This window comes from Asterias amurensis, chromosome 13 (genome assembly GCF_032118995.1).
Source record: "Asterias amurensis chromosome 13, ASM3211899v1".
NCBI classification, from domain to species: Eukaryota; Metazoa; Echinodermata; class Asteroidea; order Forcipulatida; family Asteriidae; genus Asterias; species Asterias amurensis.
The window spans coordinates 9,374,852-9,397,908 of NC_092660.1; the positions used below are offsets into that span (position 1 = coordinate 9,374,852).

The following is a 23,057-nucleotide window of genomic DNA, read 5'->3' on the forward strand; positions in this document are numbered from 1 at the left end:
TTGCCTTAAACACGAGTCACGATACACCACGGAGGGAGATCGTGAGAGGTCAAGGAAGGAAGACCATGCAAAGCTAATCAGGACAAAACAGCTAATTGGTCATAAAATTCCAGCATCTCAGGGATTTTTATTATTTCATTATCAATACACTTTGGCATAGATTGTTTATACATTACACCATTCTAATGTCCTCAGATTCCCTCTTAATACTAGCGCCTTATTAAACAGCAACAATCTGGGGTATTATTCTATTTCATTTCATATTGAGCATTCCGACAGTGACACAGCAAATTTTTTTAAAGAGGCATTATTAAATTATGAAAAAAAATTTAAACGGATAAATTTAAAATAAGCGAGTTAGATTTGGATTACACATTGATTTGGTAAAATGAAATGCTTGGTCACTCGTTGCTTGGTTACTGCTTAAAAGTAAAATTTAAATTCCGGAAACAATTCCTATGCCACTTGGTTCGCGGCAAGCTTTTGTATGGTTCTGCGATTAAACCAGTCTTTCCATGTTCTCCCCTATTGTGTTGAATGTACTTGTAATTCTAAATATTTCCCTGCATTTCTTGGGATAGCAACTGTCTCAATAGTCTGAGGAATTTAAATTCAAGCAGCAGCCTGGGACTAAGTAAGTCGAGGTACCAGACATTCAAATCTAACTCGCCAATTGCTTATAAATACCATGCATAGACAAACTGCTGCGACATGGTATGAGCATCACATTCTTAAACAATAACCATGGATGCTAATAAATACTAGCCACACTGCCATGGCAACAGAATGATGCATACATTTGTATATGACATTTGATTTTTAATGATGTTGATAGTGTAAGATTAGATACAAAGTCATTAAACTTCTACAACTTTAAAAAAAAAATGCTTTGAAGGGTTCTTTGTAATTTTTTGATCTTAATACCCCCCCCCCCATATGAGGTTCAGATAAATTAGACACACAGTCAGGCTACATTTTTATCATGTATGTACCACGGTGCACTGCAAATCGAAAAACCCATATTGATCCACCTTCTCGAATCTTTTACACAATGTTTACCATTTATAGTTTAATAGAATACATTTATTTTTTAAATAGATTTGAAGGATTCGTTTTGAATGCATATTCTTTTTGTTTTTGCGTTTCAAATTCTTAATTATTCCTAAGAATATCATATTCTATCATCCAAGTTGTTGTTATTAACCTACAGGTAGCTGGTAAATTCGGCTCTCAATCATGAATATGTATGAGGTACTAACTTGATAAATTAATAACATACATTGGAGGAAGAACTAAAATGCTTATTGTGTCAGATACTAGTCTGATGTCACAATTGAATGTGCAAGGTTGAAAATAATATGAGAATATGAAACTGTGAAAAAATCCGGACTCTGGCTTACGATCTAGTGGGTATTTCGAGCCCCACTTCTGATCAGCCAATCAGATCACTGCCGGATTTGAACTGGCCAATCATAGTAATAACAAACTTAAAAATGAAGTGCACCAACCTTTACTGTTAGTATAGTGTAAGCATAACCACAGTAAGGGAGACCACTAAAAAGGGCGAGATAACTCAGTTGCTAGAGCTTCGGACCGTCGCAGGTTGAAGTTCCGTCTTTGTAAACTTTTGTCTTTGTTTGACCCCAAAAATGTTACACACAGAATACAAACAAGCCATAAAACCCGTTGAAGTAAGATAAGTGATGGGAAAAAAAGAAGAGTTTGAGAGAAATAAATCTTACAGCTAAAATAGTAAATGAAGTAGTTTAAGTTAAATACTTTTATCCCGCAAAAAGGAAAAGAGGAATATCCATAATAAAAAGCTACTTTCTTTTTTTAACTTAAAAAGCCTTTCACTATAAATGTGGATTGAGCCCCGGAGCTCTTCTTTGAGCTTAAGCTCCTTTAGCAGCAGTTTGCAGATAAAGTTTTTTTTATGAAGGAAAACAATGTCTGACTTTATTCATAGGCTTCCATCGGAGGGCATGCACACACTAGGTTCTGATCTCCGTAAACGTCATCGATACGGCCGACTGACGGCCAGAACTTGGAATCTGGTTTGACAAACTCCTGAAGAAAGAAAAAACAAATCAGAAGTAGTGCAATGGTATTTGTCTCTAGTAAGTACATATTATCAAATTCAAAATAGAAGAGGATTAAGCCCGTCTCATGATTGCTGAAAATGCGAAGCGATTTTTACTGTCACAGGGCTGTTTTCGCAGCGAATGTTTCTCAGGAGTTGAACACAGTGATTGTTATGATAGCTACATGTGTAGTGTCTTTCAGACTTCAACACATGAAATTCAACTTGAATTTAACTTTTTTTTCTAGAGCTTTATTCCTTACCTTTACACAAATGAATGAAAGAAAAGAGGTTTTTTCCCACAAGTACTGAATATTAGAATCGGAGTAATAAAAATAATATCAAAGTCTTATATGGCGCACGCATCTACCAAACAAGGTACTGAGTATATACACACTTTCAGAAAGATAGGTTATTGCAGTGATGAATTCTGAGACCAAATTATGTAGCACTTGGGGTTTACAAGGTGCTACGGTGCATTAAGCAGCCACAACCAGGAACACCGGGGCGAACACCTTCTCTTTTCGATAAGTGCACTGGGTTCTTTTACATGCGTTACACAACACTTGGGACCAACGGCTTAACGTCCCATCCAAAAGGACGAAGCAATGGTTAAGTGTCTTGCTTAAGGACATAAGTGTCAAGGCTAGGGATTCAAACCCACACTCTGATGATCAGAAACACCAGAGTTTGAATTCGGTGCTCTTAACCGCTCGGCCACGACACTTCCACATTTGCAGTCAAGTATCCATCGAATACATGTGCATGACTTTGAGTATAGCTAACTTGTTAGTAGTAGATAGAGTACAGACTGTGAGTACTTGCTAGTCTTGCTGCTTCGCTTAGCATGATTTTCCTGGGCTTAATAATTTGTACAATACACAATAAAGGCCCTACTGCGTGCTTACCATAGGAAATGCTGCTTGCTCCCTAGTATACGGCCATGGCCAGTGGTTGGCCATCACGATACTCTGAGAATGAGGAGCGTTCTTTAGAGGACTCTGTTCCAAGGCAATCTTCCCATCATTAATTTCTGCAATTTCTTCCCGGATATCTGTACAAACCGGAGACATAAAATAATTGACATAATTGTGGAGCCCAAGTGGTTAAAGATGCTAGGTGAGATTTTTGGCCGATTTGAGCCAACAATTTTGATTAAAAATTAAATGGGTATTTTGATGGGAGTTGAGAAAGTTACAAGCTTTCATCTGAGCCATTGCTCGAAAAAGTCCACCAATTATTAGTAGCAGTGAAACAAAGTGCTCAAAATTATTTTTTGTCGGGATCATGACAATATATCACATGACCAATTCTCATGTGTGTTATAAAAAAACGTTTTCAATTTATGTCATAGTTCCTGACCATTAAAAGTAAAAGTTTTTTTTTGTTAGAGCGGGTGATGCTCTTTGAAATACCATTCACTAAAAAAAATCTATTTTTTATTGTTTGGGGCAAAAAAAACTGACATAGCATCTTGAGTTACTTTGTTAGAGTTTTGAGTTTTCAGATCACACTTTGGAAAGTATAATCGAGAAATGTTCTCTTTTGAGTTTTGTATTCTGTGAATTGAATAAGATTGAATGATTTCATTGACTGTTTTACTCTTATCTAAAACGAAATCTCAGGATTGTAACAGAGTTTGCAAAAAGGAGCCAAAAAACATTTCAGTCATCAGCAGTTGTTTAACCTTTTCATGCACCCTTTTCTTTTGGTTGTTTTGGGGGTTTTTTTCCTCAAAATTTATGGTATCCCCCAAAAAACCGTCCTAATAGTACACTCAGTTAGTTGTCCGATTCTGATGACTGTGTGGCCGTGCAATCTTTATGTTTCCTTTCACAAATATATTACTGTCGGCGCATGGAAGAGTTAAATTTCAAAACAAATATGTCACTTTGGCCAGTATAAAAATAAGATCTGTTCGTTAACTGTTACAAAAATCACACCTAGAAGAGAAGTGTGTAATGTTTTCATGATAAACTAGACACTAGATCTTTTTTTTGTGGTAAAGTACTTACAGAGCAGTGCATCACAGAACCGGTCCAGCTCTGCCTTGTCTTCACTCTCTGTAGGCTCGACCATGAGGGTGTTGGTTACCGGCCAAGACATTGTCGGTGCATGAAAACCTACACAATCAGAAACATGAATAATGTACATTTAATGGTGGTGTAGTTGGTAACCTGTTTTTACTAACCGTCTTAGTGCAGCAGATAAGCAGAACAATTGTGATTTTTTTTACTTTTTATTTTATTTTTTTACATACAATGCAGTTTATCTATTTTACGGGTTGATACCGAGCGGTCACACAGTAGGAGGGTTGACTAATGACTGTATATGTTTTTTTACCACATGATATCATATTGCAGGCTGGCATAGTTTATCCATAATTCAAACCCACAGAGAAAAATATTGATACTGGTAAGAAGTATAATAGCATCTTTGGAGAAAATACTGAGTTTTGAGGATCTTTTCACTTTGAAATACAGCGTTTATGGACAAATATTTCAATTTGTATCCCCACAAATTTGAATCTGAGAGTGTTACTGACAAAAACTTGTCTCAGATTGTGTATTTCAATTGCAGTGGACATAACCGCTCCAGATTTTTCGGAAATTATCTCAAAAATGCTACCACCTTTTGAAAAAAATATGTTCACAAGTAAAAAAGTCTTCTGGTATTTATCTTCAATTTCATAGAATTGAAAAAAACTAAACAGGGGGTTTCAATTACCAAACGATACTTACCAAAGTCTTGTAACCTCTTAGCAATGTCTGTTGCTTCCACTCCACACATTTGCTTGAACTCACGAGTATCTAAAATAAACTCATGAGCGATGAACCCTGAAAAAAAAGGAAACATGAAGATGATGATTTAACCTCGGTGATTGTAAGAAGGTATTCTTTCAAATTCTCAAGATTTTTGAGAAACTTTTGGGGAGAAATCGGTCCCCAAAAATTACAGCATTTCAAACAACATTATTTCTCAGATTCAAAATTTTGATTATCTTTTTTGATCTGTATCTTAGAGTGATTTGCATGTTAAGGGGAAAGCAATTTGTTTATGAACTTTTTATTGTGAATTTATTATTCAGTACCGAATTTATTTTACATACCAAACAGGATGTTTTCTTTAATATTTCCCAGTTATTGGTTATGAACCAGAAAATTTTTCAAGAAGTGATTAAGATGATGAGCAAATTAGCGATTGATAATTAAAACATCATTACGACCTACCCTTGTGTCCTTTGTAGAGGATTTTGTAGGGCCCTTCTAGCCTTTTCATCATGTAGTTGGCGTTCAAGATGGCAACCTCTGATGCCACTCGTAGACCATGGCCACCCATCATCTAAAGTAAAGCAAATAACAAACATTATCTACAAGGTGGGAAAGACTCTAGTCAAAATTGAAACTTTGCATTTGCCACTGATTACAGAACTGCTTCATTTTAAACTTGCTCTTTTTGTTTACAGATGCATTTTGTCACATTTCAAGTAATGACAGTTTAGAATAAGATATTCGGAAGTATAAATTTAACAAGTATAAGTATAAAACTTTTCTGGTCTCGCTTATTTGAGATGAGAACATTAATTTCTCAAATGAATCTAGAATATCAAAAATAAGTTAAATGAGGGCAAAGAAGGAAAGAACTAAAAAATGCAAGGTCCAAACCTTGAGATACGCCCATGAGATGGGTAGAATAGAGGTAGAGCCCCAGGGTGCTGCGCTGATGACACCCACTGGTCCCGCATTGGGCTCTGTGGTACTCATTGGTGGGATGACAGGGTTAGTGGGAAAGAATGGCGTCAAATGCTTCTTCCTGTAAATGCAAACAAATTGTTTTAAAATTCAATTGCTCACAATGAAGCAACAAGTCATTGCAGGCATAATATTCTTATCCTACTTTAGTCTGATTTCCGATTCTGTTTTTGCCCTTGGAAAAATCTGAAAAACTGTCATTAAACAGCCTGAAAAATCTATAAAACCCTACTCATACCAATCATGCCTCTTATTGGTCAGTTAAATAAAACTAAATGAAACACCATCTTTAAGAATCGTAAAGGTTTATAATTTCTTTGAGTAAAATATTTAACTATAGTTTATACTCTCTATCTAACTATATGTAACTATAGTTTATACTCCTTGAACACCAAGCAGGGTGGATATGTGTGCATTACAAGTCTTAATATTATTATTATCTACATGTATCTAGGAGTATAGATTGGCACTTTACATATACGACAGATTTTCCAACCCGATGACCAATGCAAATACATGTAGTTAGAAACCTTGACAACTTGACAAAACCCCTCCCTTTTTCTTTAAACCACAATAAACTATAAAGTGGTGTTTGAAGCGTCGCATGGTGTGGTAAAAAAATAATTAAATACTAAGTAACTACAAACAAGAAGTAATTTTGCGGGTACAACCATGTATTAAATCTCCTTTGTGGGAGTGTTGGCTCTGAAAAGGGTCGGTATGGTCTCAATGTTTGGAACAGTGTACTCTGCTTGTTTTTTTTTTTAAAACAAATTTATAATATTGCAAAATCAACCAACTACTCACACTCCAATGGGGCCCATCCCCGGTCCCCCACCTCCGTGTGGTATGCAAAACGTCTTATGCAAATTCAAGTGAGAGACGTCGCCCCCGTAGTCCCCTGGCCTGCAGATACCGACTTGCGCGTTCATGTTAGCACCGTCCACGTACACCTGGCCCCCGCAGTCGTGGATCAGCGCACACATGTCTTTGATATCCTCTTCAAAGATCCCATTGGTGGATGGATAGGTGATCATGGTTGCTGCAAGGTCGTCCTTGTACGTCGTCGCCTGATTGGTGGATCCAAACATAAATTAACATAATTAATCAAGGAATTGACTGTATGTGTCTTCTCAAAACCAACGTCTTTCTGTGAGTTTGCGCAGAGCACGCTGAATTGAGTTCCTCAGAATAGTTTTGAACTTGTGTTTCTCTTTGTTTTTTAACAATACAATCGAAGTGAAATGTTTCTCAAATGCTTTATACGATCAAAAGCTGCCGTAGGCTTGTAACAAAACGTTTCTATTGCAATTAACTTTAAGAGTGACTATGTAATGTGTACCTTCCCTTTTAAAGACTGGATCACATAGCCAACTTTAACCTTGGGGCCCCTGTTTAATTTGTATCTCAGAACAACGGAGATGTTCTCACCTGTTTCTTGAGGTCATCAAAATCAATGCTGCCGTTTGGTAGGACCTTGACTGGTTTGACCGTCATACCAGCGAGGCTAGCGCTGGCTGGATTGGTACCATGGGCAGAGGTAGGGATCAGACACACCTATAACAAGAGAGTTTTCATATAAATAATATTACAGCAGTTGCAGGTTGGTTGGCTTCCGACTGGCAACCTGAACCAATATATACTGAAAAAAAAATAGGGAGACTGCCAAACATTACAGGCTAGATAGCTCACTTGGTAAAATTAATTTTATAACAAATTTTTGGATACTGTTAAAAACCTCTTTTCTAACTAAATTTCAGAAGGAAAGCAAACCCCAAAATATTTATTTGGAAGTTGCTCTGTTGACCCAAGCGACCCTCAACTCTAAATCATATTGGGGGGGGGGGAGAGGTAATGTTATACATACCCTTCTGTGTCCCTCTCCCTTGCTGGCAAGGTATGCCATGATGACCATAAGACCTGTGTACTCGCCCTGGGCACCACTGGAGAAAAATTGTCAGAGCAGGTCAATTTAAAATGAAAGAGGAATTTTATTAGTAGTGAAGGATAGTGTCAGAGGAAGGTGGTCATTATTAGATGGAGGAGAGCAATATAAGATGGATGAGTTAAGTGTTAAATGGAGGAGGGATATATGAAAACGAAGTGGACAAGATATCAACATGATAGAAGGGCCGTATCAAATGTTATTGCACAATATCAGATGAAGGAATCAAAATTAGATAGAGGACATCAAACATAGATTAAGGTCAATATCAGATGGAGGGTAATATCAGATGGAGGGCAATGTCAGATAGGGGCAACGTCAGATGGAGGGTGTTGTCAGATGGAGGGCAATATCAGATGGAGGGCAATATCAGATGGAGCGCAATATCAGATAGAGGGCATTATCAGATGGAGGCCAATATCAGATAGAGGGCATTATCAGATGGAGGCCAATATCAGATAGAGGGTGGAGGGCTATATCAGATGGAGGGCATTATCAGGTGTAACTGAACAATCATAAGATGGAGGCCAGTATTAGATGGAGGATGGTCAGAGGTAATTGGACAATCTTAGATGGTGGGTATTATACAAGTATGAGATAAAAGAGGTCAATATAAGATGATGGGTATTATACAATTAAGGTCAATATAGATGGAAGTCAATATCGGAAGGAGGTCAACATAGGATTCAGGTCAATACATATATCAGATGATAATCAGATGAAATACACAGAATCAAAATGTCCCTATTTTTCCTTCTAATTGATGAAGTTGTAACCAATGCTAAAATCTTCCACTTCATGTTTAAAAACCTGACAGTGTTGTGAACTATGTTGTGAATGAATTATAAACAATTCTCAAAATTCACAAAATGTTTTGAACTTACTTATTGAAAAATCCATCCATGAGAAATTATTAAGGCAATAATCTAAACAATAAAACCCAAGCACTTGTATAGTTAACTTAGAAAGTTAAGATAGAAATGTGTTATTTTTTATTTTATGGTATCTGCAACTATAACAAACTCTGCTCCACTTGCCGGACCTGCAGCCGATTTTTCAAAACGCTAGTATTAATCGTATCTCTAGTTAGGACGAGTAACTCGTCCTAATTTAGGATGGGTTCAATGCGTCCTACGTCTTCAGTTACACATCTCAACTCATCCTAAGTCCTAAGATTAATCCTCAGTTAAGAAGAGTTTGGTGAAATCAACGGCAAATACTCTTTAAAAAACGATGAGGAACAGAAAGTCACGGGGGATTGAAAGTAAGAGACCAAATGTTTGTTGATTTTTCTTTATATACCTGTTAGGCTGGAAGCAGATATTATCGTAGCCAGTGATTTCACATAGATCATGCTCAAGCTCCTCTAGTAGAACCTGATATCCCTTGGCTTGGCTGACCGGAATGAACGGATGAAGGCTGCTGAACTTTGGCCAAGAGATGGGCTGAGGTATTACCAAGGAAGAAAAGAAATTAGGTCAATCCCTCTAATTAACAATACATAAGAATTATATTTTCTTTACTTGGGATCACAAAGCACTGAATTATGGATGTTTCTACAGTTCTTTTTTTCAGCTTTATAGTCGTTACTAATGTTACTTTCATGACTTTGTTACTTTCATGACTTTGTTACTTCATTAGTCGTCACAGAGCAATGTTTTCAGGAGAGTCATGTAAATACCAGTTCTGTTAAACACGCTGTACATGCTAAAATAATTTTTGTCTCCTGCGACCAAAATTATTTTTGTGACACTCATTTCTCAAAAACTACATGATGGGACAATATTTTATGCTTGGTGCATAAAAACGTGCGCATAGCTCAGCGTCCCTGTAGCGTTTCATATTATTTTAAGAGGTCTATAATGTTTTAAAAATCAAACTATCTTACCATCATCTGGGTTGTGCTGTTGAGTTTCATAGTACAGGATCCCAATGGAATCATTGAGTGTGCAAGAGACAAATCCTTATTCTCCAACATCTTCATAAACCGCACTATAGAGGTCTCCGAGTGATGCCTGAAACGGTTAAAAGTTTCCCATTCCACAGATATTTTATTTTTTTATAATACAAACCCAACACCACAATTAGTGCAAATAACAGGAAGGATAGAAAACGAGACAAAGTGCTCAGTTTTAGATACTGGATGAAAACCCAAAACGGGGGAAAACCCATTTTGGAGAAAAAAATGGTCCGAAGTGATTGAACATGTGACAGACGAGTTAATATTTTTTTTGAGGCAATGCATGGCGCGGTATCAAAAAGTACTTGGTTTACAGTAACATATTGTGTATACTTCCTTGGTAGATTATAACTCTTTGAGAAATTGTCTAGCTCATTGTTCTACTACCGGAAGTAGATTTTATGGAATTTGAGAGACTTCTCTACTATTGCGGAGTAGATTTACAGAATTCGGGAGACGTTTCACTTCTGAAAAGAACTGTCCTGCTTATTAACTGCTACCTGGACAAAAGGTAGGAAATCAGGTAGGACTGCTACTATCGCTCAGTTGATCAAGGGGACTTCTTGTATGACTTTTTATATAAACATGGTCTTAAAGTTTTGACTAGCTTGCTCTAGTCATTGTCAGGAGCACGAGACTAAAAAATTGACAAGTTACTCCCAGGCCTGATACTTCACAGAGGCAACAAAGGCGATTGCCTCCATGCCCCTCTATGTCCCCCCATGTCATTACCTTGGTCCCTTGAGATGCTCCAGTAGAAATTTAAAAGCTCCTCCTAGAGTGCTCTTTACCAAGGAGAAAATGCATTGACTCTTTCTACTAGCCTTGAAGCCTTAATTAGACAGGGGACCAGTCTAGGATTAGTACTTACGTGTTAAACACAGGATGTTCCAGGTAGGGGGTCGATCGTTTGTGCCTAGTCTCTGTGATGGTATCCGGTGGGTGATCCCCTGGAAACGAGTCAGCAATATCTGCCTGTAATCGACACAGACACAAACAATTATAAGTGACACTGGATAACTAACAAGAAAAAAACTTATCAACCAATTTGTGTGCAGAAAATAGTTCATTAAATATAATAAACCTTATGGGAAGACCATGTACATAACGATGACCTATATGGTGACTTCTACGCATCTCAACGAATACCAGGGAGAAGAGGATGGGTCTGGTAGGCCACTGCATTGGACACCCAGAGCAGGCAGCTCATCACACCATCCTGAGGGAGCCAAATCAGGGAACTGGCAGAAGGGGAGGGAGGCAAGCCACATTCATCAACACTTTATGAAGGGATGTTGGCCTTAGTGACACAGGGGAGATGAGAACCCTTATGCTGGACAGGAAAGAATGGAGGGCTGCGACCAAGTCCCAAGTTGGTGTAGGATGGACTACCGCCTCGCATCTAAGCGTATGCAATGACATTATTTCAGTGGCGATATATACGAACTGACACTTACCGCAGTTACGTCACAACCAAAGACTTCTAGTAAATCATCCAGATCGTTTTCTTCTACTGTTTCATCCATAGATACCCCAATCTGAAGAAAAAAAACATGTGAATATTTCAGTTCTAAAGGTAGTCAAGTTTGTCAGACATCACCAAATCCTGAGAGAATAAATCTGAAAACAATCCCCGGGGTGTCATAAGGAGCGGATAAGAGCACCGAACTCTAGCTCTGGTGTTTCTGTTAAGCAGAGTGTGGGTTCAAGTCCCGGCCATGATAGTTGTGTCCCTGAGCAAGACACTAAACTATTATTGCTGCTCTCCACGTAGTGGGTATATGGGTACCTGTGAGGGCAGAGATGATTCTTGCGATTGATTTAGCTTTAGTAGCACATATTTGTTAAACATACTGTATACTCCCCTGGGAGCTGAGGTGGTTTAAAGAATTAATTTATTGGTCCAGTGACCAGGTGTAACGATGTTGGAGGGCTTTTAGAAGCCCTCCGGGTGTGTAAAAGCACAATATAAAAACCTATTATTATACTCACAGCACCGTCATCAAAATGCCTGAAGTTAATACGCTTCTCTGCTGCCTTCAGTAGGATCTCGTTCTTGTCTCCCGCGCATCGAATCTTGAGTGTATCGAAGAAGAATTCCCCAGTCTCAACGGTGTGACTTGTTCTTTTCAATCCTGGAGGGCCAAGGTCACATCAAATACATGTAGATATCATAACAAAAATAGCATATCATAACAAAGAAAAAATTCATAAAAATATTTTTTTTTTTTTTTTGCATGAACCAGGTGATGCAACTTATTTATCATGTCGCATTGTTATCTTGATTGCCAAAATAATATTGCTAATAGTTAATATATGTTTTCTTTAAAATGGATCAAGTCATAGTCAACTGTACCGTCTTGCACATCTTAATGGAAAGAGCATTTATGAACTGCCATAAATTTTATAAGAATTTGTTTTTGAAATCACTTCAATTTTGGTCTTAAAACTGCCCTATCAAATGTTTGTAAATTAAAATACTGATTTTTCCCCCCAATGCATTGAAAGTTTAGAAAAAAAGTAAAATTTTATCAATCATCAGTGTTGGGCAAAGATTAATATCAAATAAATCATTCTGTACTCTCTTATAAATCTCAGACGCGTACATTTCCAAAAACCATCGGGTCATTTTCTTTTAGTCTAATATTAATAACTACATACCTACTGCCAGAATGTGTGTGGCATTGTGGACACGAGTTGCTATGTGATGAAGTCCCTTAGGACCGTGGTAAATAGCAAACATTGCAGACATGTTGGCCAGTAGTGCCTGAAACAAACAAAACATTCTATGGAACAATCTTTCATACAAGAACAATTTCATTCAAACTTAAAGGCAGTGGACACGTTTGGTAATTGCTCAAAATAATCACTAGCATACATGTAGAACCTTTCTTGGTAACTGTAGTGCTGTTTTTGGTAAATGGAGTGCTGTTTATAGTATTAAACATTGTGAGAAATGGCTCCCTCTGAAGTGACGTAGTTTTCGAGAAAGAAGAAATTTTCCACGAATTGGATTTCGAGACCTCAGAATTAGAACTTGAGGTCCCGAAATCAAGCATCTGAAAGCACTCATTTCTTTGTTCAACAATCTTTATAAGACTATTTTCATTACTATTATATCTATAATTGTTGTTTATTATTAAAAGATAGAATGAGTTGTTGTCAATGACCCAACAATATCTCACCTTACCAGCACCAATGTACAATTAATGTACTTGTATTTTGCATTGTGGATAACATACCCCAAAATATCTTTTAAGTTTTTCAATTTTGAAATATCATCATCTGTCATATTTCATTCAAAGAAAAGATTCTTCTAAATTAGTGGCTCTTTCATGATAATTAAATCTGGCATTGGAAATATGAAGGACATGGTCAATGCCCGGATCATCACACACAGAAAAATATTCTCAGTTGTTATTATCCAACTCTGGAATAAACTTATCTTGTTGAAGGTTATACACACAGTCCCTGTTACCAATGCCATCACAAAGATATCCACAAACCCTGGTGTGGATTTCACAACAAGTTTACACTAGTCTTATCTCAAGTAAGGATGAGTTACTTGGCACTAGCCTTAGCTACGTTTTTAATATCCTAAAGACTCCTAGGACTATAGTCCTAAGTTAGGACTATCTTTGTGAAATCGACCCCTGGGGTGGATTTCACAAAGAGTTAGGACTAGTCTTATCTCGAGTTAGGACCAGTTACTTGTCCTACCTAAGTTAGGACTAGTCCTAAGTTAGGACTATCTTTGTGGAATCGACCCCTGGGCTTAGTTTAACTTTTTAGTGATGAGCCTGAACTCACTAGAGAAAGAGGGCATGCATCAAAAACTTGTTCAGCAGTTGTTGTTTTTATCAAAGTTTATGATGAAATTCTTATACACAGTGCCGACTTTTTTACTTCCAACAATGTATGTATCTTGGGCCTTCCAAAATCATGTCATGGATCTGTCAGGTACCCTGCATACAGCAATGGCAATGGCAGTTCTAATTCTCATATCACCAAAGGAATTGTCTTTTCCTTCTAGCCTCAGTTTAGTTTTTGTCTCAAATAAAAGGGAAAAAACAAGATGGCAGCACTATGACTAAGGTCAATAACCCTAAAATGTACATGGTCATCTTACGCAAACAAGATGACATTAATGTTTAAACATTTTTTTTATATCACAAAAGGAATTGTCTTTTCCTTCTAGCCTCAGTTTAGTTTTTATGTCTCAAATAAAAGGGGAAAAAACAAGTATGGCAGCACTATTACAAAGGTCAATAACCCTGAAACGAACATGGTCAAATCTTTACGCAAACAAGGTGAAATTAATGTTTACACATTATTTTTGTGTAGTTTAGTTCTTTGGTTTGTTTGTTTTTTGTTCAGCAGTCTAATCAAGGACAAACTGTGACGTCATGTGGTGTGTCATGGTCAGGCCTTTTAGTGCACAGAACACAAGTACTGGTGGCCGAGTCACCAGGGTGGGGGTTTGACTCTCGGTTGTGACACTCAGGTCCTTGAGCGAGACACTGAACTCAGAGACTGCTTCTCTTCATCCAGGGGTAAATGGGATCTGGTATAAACAGAGCTGTGGGGACTTGTATATTATGGTACAAAGGTCCCCTCATCGGTTTTCTTTTTTAAACTGGGAATAATAGAACAATAGCAAGTCCCCACAACTCTGTGTACAAAAGAAACTGTGATTGATTTCACTTGGTGCACTTCATACACCTGGCGGCACAGGCTGTATACTCTCAAGGGAGCTTGAAACAAATAGCCCTGTGACCAGGGGTAATAAAGTTGGAGCGCCACAAAGTGAAATATTTAAAGGCCATACAAAATGCTGCTGTTATTATTTTAAACATATATTAAAAAGATGCTATGTCAGATTTTTGGCCGATTTGACCCCAAAAATTTTGATTTAAAATTCAAAAGGTATTTTGATGGGGGTCGAGAAAGTTACAAGCTTTCATCTGAGCCATTGCTCAAAAAAGTCTGCCAATTATTAGTAGCAGTGAAATAAAGTGCTCAAAATAAGTTTTTATCGGGATCCCGAAAAAAAAACGCGACCAATTCTTATATGTGTTTTATATAGATTTTTGTCATGGTTCCTGACCATTAAAAGTTAAAGTTAAACTTTTTTTCGTTAGAGCGGGTGATACTCTTTGAAATACCATTCAATTGATTCAAAAAAATCAATTTTTTAATGTTTGGGGCCAAAAATCTGACAAAGAATCTTTAACAAACAATTGGGCAATATGGCCTTACCTGTGCTGTGCATATATTGCTGGTGGCTTTGTCCCTTCGTATGTGTTGCTCCCTGGTTTGTAACGCAAGACGGTACGCAGGTTTATTGGTAGAGTCTCTGCATTAGAAATTAATGGATGAATTCCATAAGAACTATTTAGAAGGTGCTACAAGAACTATTAGTGCAGTATGAACAGCGCAACATACTTAGGGTTAGGGATGCGGCCTCTGTATCCCTTAAACTCTCCCCGTGGCTGCTCTTGCCAATGATGACTAGAGGATTGGAATTAATTTTTTTTTTTCACCAAACCAATTAATCCCGACATGTATACAAGCAAAACATGCAAACAGCAGTCCGATATCCCGTTTAAAAAAAGGTGAGCACAACATTCTTTGTTTATTCCCGGTGGTTGTCGTGAGCACAGCAACACTTTGTTATTCCCGGTGGTTGTCGTTTAACAGCCAAACATTCCTACCTTGTAACTCCAACCAGCCTTCCCGGTAGTTGTCGTTTCAAAGCATCCCTGATGGCAAAGAAGGCGGCGTGCGGCCCTCCATAGCCCAGTGGAACACCGAAACGCTGCGAGTTCCCCACCGCTACGTCCACTCCAAGCTCTCCGGGAGACTTGATGAGTGTTAACGCTAGGAGATCTGTTGCACACACAGTTAATGCCTAGAGAGATCAAATCAAGAGAGATTTATTTGTAAAAACACATTCAAACAACAATTTCAATAAAGTGTTAGCCATTTCCATAGCCGTTTTCAAATAAATGAATTTATTCTTAATTTTTTTCTTCTTAAAATGCACATCACATAAATTCCAAATACGTTCAGCGAGGGTGCCCCATGTTTACCAAAGTATTAACTCTTCGGTGTTGAGTTACCAAAAAGATACAATAGGGGATTAGGATACTAGAATTATTACAAGTTGGCAACAAAGTCCAACAAAGTTTGCCATCTCTTTTTAGTCTAAATTAGGTAAAAATCTTTAGAAAAACTAAAGCCAACCGACTAAGAATGTATGTAAATATATGGGGAAATGAACCATCTCTGATATAGGATATAATCTGTATCATTTCTCTGGGTTTTTTTTTCCAACAAAATAGTAGAACATACTCCATGTTTCTTGGCCGACTCAACCAAATCATGAAAATCATCAATGGTTCCTTCTGTATCTGGATATTGGAACAGGATACCAGCTACATCCTCACTACTGAAATCAACTGTATTTCGATCTACCACTTCAACCTCGATTCCTAACGGCCTGTAAAAAAAAAAATCAGAATAAGATATTTTAACTAATGTTTAATTTGTTTGTTTAATGTAATAATTACATTGGGGATAAAAGAATATTAATTTTGTCCCTAAAAAACTCTTGTAGGCCTATAATTTAACTATTTTCTTACAATTTCCCTACAATTCACTTTTTAAAATTTTGAGGTTTAGTAGAATTGACCCTTTGTCATGTAAATTTTGTCTCCCTTTTTATCAGAAATGGGGTTGATTTCCTCTGGGTCCGCCTGACGCTTATATTGTTTGCCCTTCAAAATTTTTACTAAATTTCTGCTTCTAACTGTAGTGTATTTTAAAACCATATTGCTATTTTTTCTCTATTTTTTATCCTGCATTTTGTAATGTTTTCTTGGCTGTACAGCACTTTGAAACAGTGTTAAAGCGCTTTATAAATGCATTTAAGTCTAAGTTAAGTTAAGTTTATGAAGTCTCTTGTATCCATCAGAACAGCATTCAGAAACAGTTACAGCATGACACAGCAATTATTAATCAGCCAAAGCATACACTCCCACAATGAATGAGAAACATAACCCGCCCCCAAAGAAATAAAGCAAATATTGAATGAAAGCAAAGAAAAAGACAAAGAACAGGTCCTCCAACTCAACTCTACAATGAATTTCGTCAAGATAAAAAGCCAGGCTGTTATCATTACCTCATTAGGGTTAAAGGTCAAGTTGCAAAAGTTGCACAAACATGCACAAAGTTACACAATGTTCTTTGTGTTTTTTGTTCTTCTTTTCTTTAGTGTAATTGCTTAAAGTACATTGACTGAAGTGCATGAGCTGATACTATTTGTACAGAATAGGTGGTCAAACTTTACTGCATCTTCTTAAAAAGGTTTTGAACTTCTTATTTTAAAGAAATTTAAACAAAATATCAATCAAACAAGTTTAAGTTTTGGGCTGACTCAGCACTCTGATGTTATAATGCATGTTTAACCCCTGCATGGAACCATGGTCAACTGGTCAAAAGGAATGCAGATTACACAGCGGCCATCTTGAATTTCTCCTACTGGTATCAATGTTACCGAACCGAGGCTGTGAGAACAAAATAGTCTGGTTCCTAATTGCAAAATAAATATAAGCATTCATTATTGTTATTCGATACAAGGAATATGACCAAGTAGATGAAGGCAGCATGATAAAGGTCTATATTTGCTGGTAACCCAAACCTTCTTAGCTTGGTTAAATCTCTCTAGGAATACAGCGATTTTTATTTTGGTGCTTTTTAAACCCCTTAGACTTTATATATTGGTCATTTCTGTATAATCATCACCATACACCCAGACATGGCTAATATTGTGGCTTTGTTTTCTTATGTCCCCAAAAAAGGGTAACAGAAAGAAACGTTGTTTCTTAAATTGTAGATTTCATGTTAAAGGTTCCCTGAACTCTCTGTTGTTTCCTTGGATAAAAACACCTCTGAAAAAGTAGAAAGCTCCCGGGATTAACAGAATGTACAGAGTGCATTTATGATGGGCGTACTGAAGCTACCTACCTTGCTCTTGTTTTGACAATGGCTAACGTCTGTGGATGACACTTCTGGTCGACATAAAATTTCATTCTTTTGGTGTGCCTACAATTGGAGAAATTTAAGTCATTCAGAGTTTTAGCAAATATACCACAGTAAACTACCCTTTTAGCGGATGTGTATTAGAGGTGAGGCACATAGGTTAAGAAAACAACCTAAAAAGTATGACAGAATCTCCTCAATTGAAACTTTGATAAGTGAATTTATAAAAAACCTGAGATGACAACACTCTCTCGTTAAACAGCTACCTGAGCGGAATGTTTTCAACGGAAATGGTATTTTAACTTGTTTATAATGTAATTTTGATATGTGTACACTTCTGAATTTTTCGTAATTATCGGTTACAAAATCAGGCCCCAACCTAAAGGTTTTGAAGAACTAAAAACACTTCTGCCGTTGAGAGCGCGCGTCAAAGGACAATGCCGCTGACGTCATCTCTTTCCAATCAAGAATCAATCCCACCTGAGAGACTTTTTATTTCTTACCTGCCACACAATGTCATGGCCTCAGCAGCAGCTGTCCCCTCATCAAGGAGAGACGAGTTAGCGATGTCTAACCCCGTCAAATCTGTCACCATCGTCTGATAGTTCAGCAGGTTTTGTAGTCTACCCTGGGCTATCTCGGGTTGGTATGGGGTGTATTGGGTTGTCCTGCAATCAAAAGTGCACGATAGTTGTAATCTACCCCGGGCAAACTCGGGTTGGAATGGGGTGTTTAGGGTTGTTCTGCAACCAAAGGGGGTAATGAATCAATAGGTTTTGCAGTCAACCCTGGGCTATCTCGGGTTGGTATGGGGTGTATTGGGTTGTCCTGCAATCAAAAGGGCATGATAGTTGTAATCTACCCCGGGCAAACTCGGGTTGGAATGGGGTGTTTAGGGTTGTTCTGCATTCAAAGGGGGTAATGGTACAAAAGGTTTTGTAGTCTACCCTGGGCTATCTTGGGTTGGTATGGGGTGTATTGGGTTGTCCTGTAATCAAAAGCGCATGATAGTTGTAATCTACCCTGGACAAACTCGGGTTGGAATGGGGTGTTTTGGGTTGTTCTGCATTCAAAGGGGGTAATGGATCAATAGGTTTTGCAGTCAACCCTGGGCTATCTTGGGTTGGTATGGGGTGTATTGGGTTGTCCTGCAATCAAAAGTGCATGATAGTTGTAATCTACACCGGGCAAACTCAGGTTGGTATGGGGTGTATTGGGTTGTTCTGCAATCAAAGGGGGTAATGGATCAATAGGTTTTGTAGTCTACCCTTGGCTTTCTCACGGGTTGGTATGGGGTGTCAATCGCTTTTGTAGTGTGACCTAGGCTACTTTTGTCTGAAGCCCTGAGCACATACGCAAAGCACTCACATTTGTCAAAACAACCGCAGGGCAAAGCTAGCCCGAGTGAAAATCTTGACTTTAAAAAGAGGCGTATGAATCTACCTTAATGATCTACGACTTACCAGCCAGGATTTTCCAGAATGTTTCTCTGAATGGTGGTCGGTACCCAGCAGTTGTAGTAACCCAGACCGATGTAGCTCCGCCACAACTCATTCTGATCAGATATTTGACGTAGCCTACTTAGTGTCTCTGGTTCACCTTGAAAACAAAACAAAAGGTAAACTGTTTGTAAGCACTGAGATAATAATAATGTGAGATGTAAGCAAGGCAGTGGACACATTTTACTAAATATAATTATTATCATAAAACCTTTCTTGATAACAAGTAATGGGGAGAGGTTGATAGCATAAAACACTGTGAGAAACAGCTCCCTCCGAAGTGACGTAGTTTTCGAGAAAGAAGTAGTTTTCCACGAATTTGATTTCGAGACCTCAGATTTAGAATTTGAGGTCTCAGCGGCACTTTTACTTACAAGGCGGTTTGGAATTGAACAGTTTTTAGTAGCCTAATACATAAGGTGCTGTGTCAAAATTGGCCAATGTGTTGCAACTGCACTCATTTTTGCGGATGGCCACCATCACAACTTTATTTTCCAGGGCCATCATAGCAAGCAACTGTTACAGGTAACTTGGAGGAGGCAATCAACTGCAATGCATGCTACACCCCTTTGGTAGCCTCGTGTTCCCCAAGAAATGTATACATGTGAATATTCCAATGTCAATGGATTCTCTTCTTGGAGATTGTCTAGCTGCCTTACTCCTAAAACAATGATGTTTATTCCGTTGTCGTCTCCACGTTCATGGAGAGTGGAGATGACAGCAGAACATACCTCATAGCTCTAGGACTAGGAGTATAGTTGTCTGTACATTGCCTCGTGTGAAATGACCCTAAGACAAGACAACAGTGAACTCTTACTCATGGGAGGGTCAAGGTCCAGCTCTTTCTCGATCCTGATATTGCTTGGTACTGTCTGCTCGATCAACCCTTCCAAACTCTATCAAGAAAAATACAAAATAAAGCCAGATGTTGTTATAAAATTTCTATGCTGCCCTCCGCCGCGGCCCCTTTGTAATTCCAGGGGTGGATTTTACAAAGATAGTCCTAACTTAGGACTAGTCCTAGGCAATGCTAAGAGATAGGACTGGTCCTAAGTTAGGACCAGTAACTCATCCTAACTTAGGACTGGTCCTATCTCTTAGCATTGCCTAGGACTAGTCTTAAGTTGAGACTACCTTTGTGAAATCCACCCCAGGCCTGTAACTAATGTGCAGTGAAAACATTTTAATTTATGGATGAAGCGCTCAATGAATGATAAAAATTGATGAGGAAAAGCTGCAAAATCTGACAACTATTTTTATACCGAATTTGATCAAAAATACTATAGTAAAATCATCTTATTTTAAACAGAGTTATGTTTTTGATCATTACAAGTGAAAACTGAAATTCCAGAATACCCTGCCATTTTAACACTGACATAGTTACAAAATCACCCAGAGGAACAAGTATTGCAGATAACACTGGGTGACACTGACACCGACAGGGTTCGCAGTCTTTGTAATAATGATTTGTGGGATAGAACGATCAGCATTTCCACTGGAAAAGTTTCCGTATGGCGCCACCACTTTTTCATTCGATATGAAATAATATAGTATCTAATTTACCTCAATGAGATATCCCTTTTTGTAAAAATAAGTGAAAAAGTGGTGGCGCAATACGGAAAGTTATCTTAACGGAATCACAAAACAAGGAAATTGAACTTAATCCAATTAAAAATATGTATTTAAACTCAACCTTAACTCAATGATTCCATTCTCATATCTTCATTCATCATTCATATGGAATCATGAATTAACTTTACCTCTGCTCCAATAAAGGAAAGCATTTCTTCAATGTCTGATTCTCTGGGCCCCAGATGACGATCGGGAAAGTAGTCATGCCTCTTGTAAACTCGATCAAGTTTCCGGGAGTTGGTCCCCGCTGTTGTTTGAGGCCTGGCAAGACTTTGTTGGGAACAAAACCGAACGTGATGGGCCCATTTTTGGTTAAAGTTATCCGTACTCACAACACATGTTGACGGCAAAACATTGTTTACTACAGGCGAGGCAGCACCAAAGTGCAGTTTTACGCGGGCAGATCCCTTCTCCGCCACGGCACGAAGACGACCAAATCGAAACATGTTGTCACCGTCTAAATTACCACAGCAGCTTTGTCAATCTTACGCTTTAAAACAACTGATAGTACAGGGCAAATGCCCATGTGAAAGAGAACATAAATCGGAATGTTTGTGTCCTTCGTTTCTCTACGATGACCTTAATTTAATGTTTGTGATCAACTCATGACGCAGCGGGGCATGATGTGATGTTTTCCAAAAGCCATCTGATTGGAAAAGTACTGGGTCACTTTCAACCTCGCTCCAAATATTGAGTCCATCCCAAATAACCAATTTAGGACACACCAAACACAAAGAAAAGCACTTGAGAACGAGGAAAATGTATACGTCAGTAACTGGTACTTTGTACGCTAATTTTGCGTTGCTCTACTGACGACAACCAGTTGTTAAAATTAGGTAAGGAGATGTGTACGTCATAGCGACACACCTCCGTGTTGGACCAATAAGATTTGGACAAATTCCAAGTAAAGGCGTACTTTGCATACGCACTTTTTAGTGGGGGGTCATAGCATGGAGACAGACAAATGAAGTTACGCAAATTGTTGACAGATTCTCGGTTTTTTTTTACCGTAATTCCTTTTTTAGAAGTCATTAAAGCTTCAATCAACATGCCTTCGCTGTGACAAGTCAAAAGGTACTTTAAAAAAAATAGATCGACTGATCGCTCTACTCCCACTGACTGCCAAACAGTAGTGTTCCCCCCCCAAAAAAAAAAAAAAATGTACATGAAAGGAAGTTTGGTGACCACATGAGCTGAACTGCCCCGACACTCGAGTTTCTGGCCCGCGCGGTGGCGGGCCGCAATTTTTCTTCTGCACATACTGACATCCTCATAACTTTGTCCTTATTGGTTTTTTTTTTTAAGATTGAGTAATTTGATTATAATCAAAATAGCACAATCGGTGACGCAACGATCGGTGGTGGCTTTTCCATTTTTCATGTTTCCAACATTGGAAACATGAAAATTGGAAAAAAACCACTAGAAATTGTAGCCTTAACAAAGGCGTTATTCTTGTTTTCATTTATTTATTTATCTTTCGTTTGGTTTATTTTCCCTTTGCACTAATGAACGATGGCAGAAACAGAAGAGGCAGAGTGGAGCTTTCTGTTTGGTATGGCAACATTGAGTCTTTTGACATTGAGGCCGCGTGGTTTTCAACACACCGAAATGCCATCAAACTTTGCGGGCTCATCAGCAAACTAATTGTTATCTTAAAGATACTATGTCAGAGTTTTGGCCGATTCGACCCACAAATTTTGATTTAAAGTTTAATAGGTATTTTGATGGGGGTCGAGAAAGTTACAAGCTTTCTTGAGCCATTGCTCGAAAAAGTCCGCCAATTATTAGTAGCAGTGAAATAAAGTGTTCAAAATTAGTTTTTGTCGGGATCCCGACAACATATCACGTGATCAATTATTATGTGTTTATAAGAAACGTTTTAAATTTTTGTCATGGTTCCTGGCCATTAAAAGTAAAAGTTATCTTACAGCGGGTGATACTCTTTGAAACACCAGTCACTCAAAAAAATCTATTTTTTAATGTCTGGGGCCAATAATCTGACATAGCATCTTTAATTGAAGAGAACACGTCATAGACAGATATTAAGTGAACATAAGTCGTTGCTTCATCTTCAAACACATGCATAATTCTCGCAGATCGAAGAGTTAGAGGTATTTTGTCTTTATGCCAACATTGTGGCGTT

At 38.0% G+C, this 23,057-nt stretch overlaps 1 protein-coding gene across 1 annotated transcript; it reads right to left on the reverse strand.

The window, feature by feature from the left end:
* Nucleotides 1-102: 102 nt before the first annotated feature.
* LOC139945825 (glycine dehydrogenase (decarboxylating), mitochondrial-like) lies at nt 103-21,553 on the reverse strand. Its single transcript, XM_071943291.1, has 23 exons — nt 21,043-21,553; nt 20,100-20,178; nt 19,247-19,382; nt 18,287-18,451; nt 17,769-17,846; nt 16,095-16,242; nt 15,455-15,651; nt 15,000-15,096; nt 12,402-12,507; nt 11,733-11,875; nt 11,198-11,278; nt 10,612-10,715; nt 9,669-9,795; nt 9,083-9,225; nt 7,703-7,778; nt 7,267-7,392; nt 6,643-6,905; nt 5,749-5,896; nt 5,314-5,425; nt 4,825-4,920; nt 4,099-4,206; nt 2,992-3,137; nt 103-2,070 (listed from the first exon to the last, which is right to left on the reverse strand). Exons 1-23 carry the CDS (start codon nt 21,358-21,360, stop codon nt 1,960-1,962), a joined length of 3,108 nt encoding a protein of 1,035 aa, XP_071799392.1. The 5' UTR covers nt 21,361-21,553; the 3' UTR covers nt 103-1,959.
* Nucleotides 21,554-23,057: the final 1,504 nt, after the last annotated feature.

What these genes read in the sequence shown, in the direction of transcription:
- LOC139945825 (XM_071943291.1), bottom strand. Translation starts at nt 21,360, where the DNA reads ATGTTTCGATTTGGTCGTCTTCGTGCCGTGGCGGAGAAGGGATCTGCC. An exon ending in GAACATCCTGTGTTTAACAC is followed by an intron (nt 9,796 to 10,611) that starts GTAAGTACTAAT and finishes TAACCGTTTCAG; the next exon opens with GCATCACTCGGAGACCTCTA. An exon ending in TCTCATGGGCGTATCTCAAG is followed by an intron (nt 5,426 to 5,748) that starts GTTTGGACCTTG and finishes GCTTTACTTTAG; the next exon opens with ATGATGGGTGGCCATGGTCT.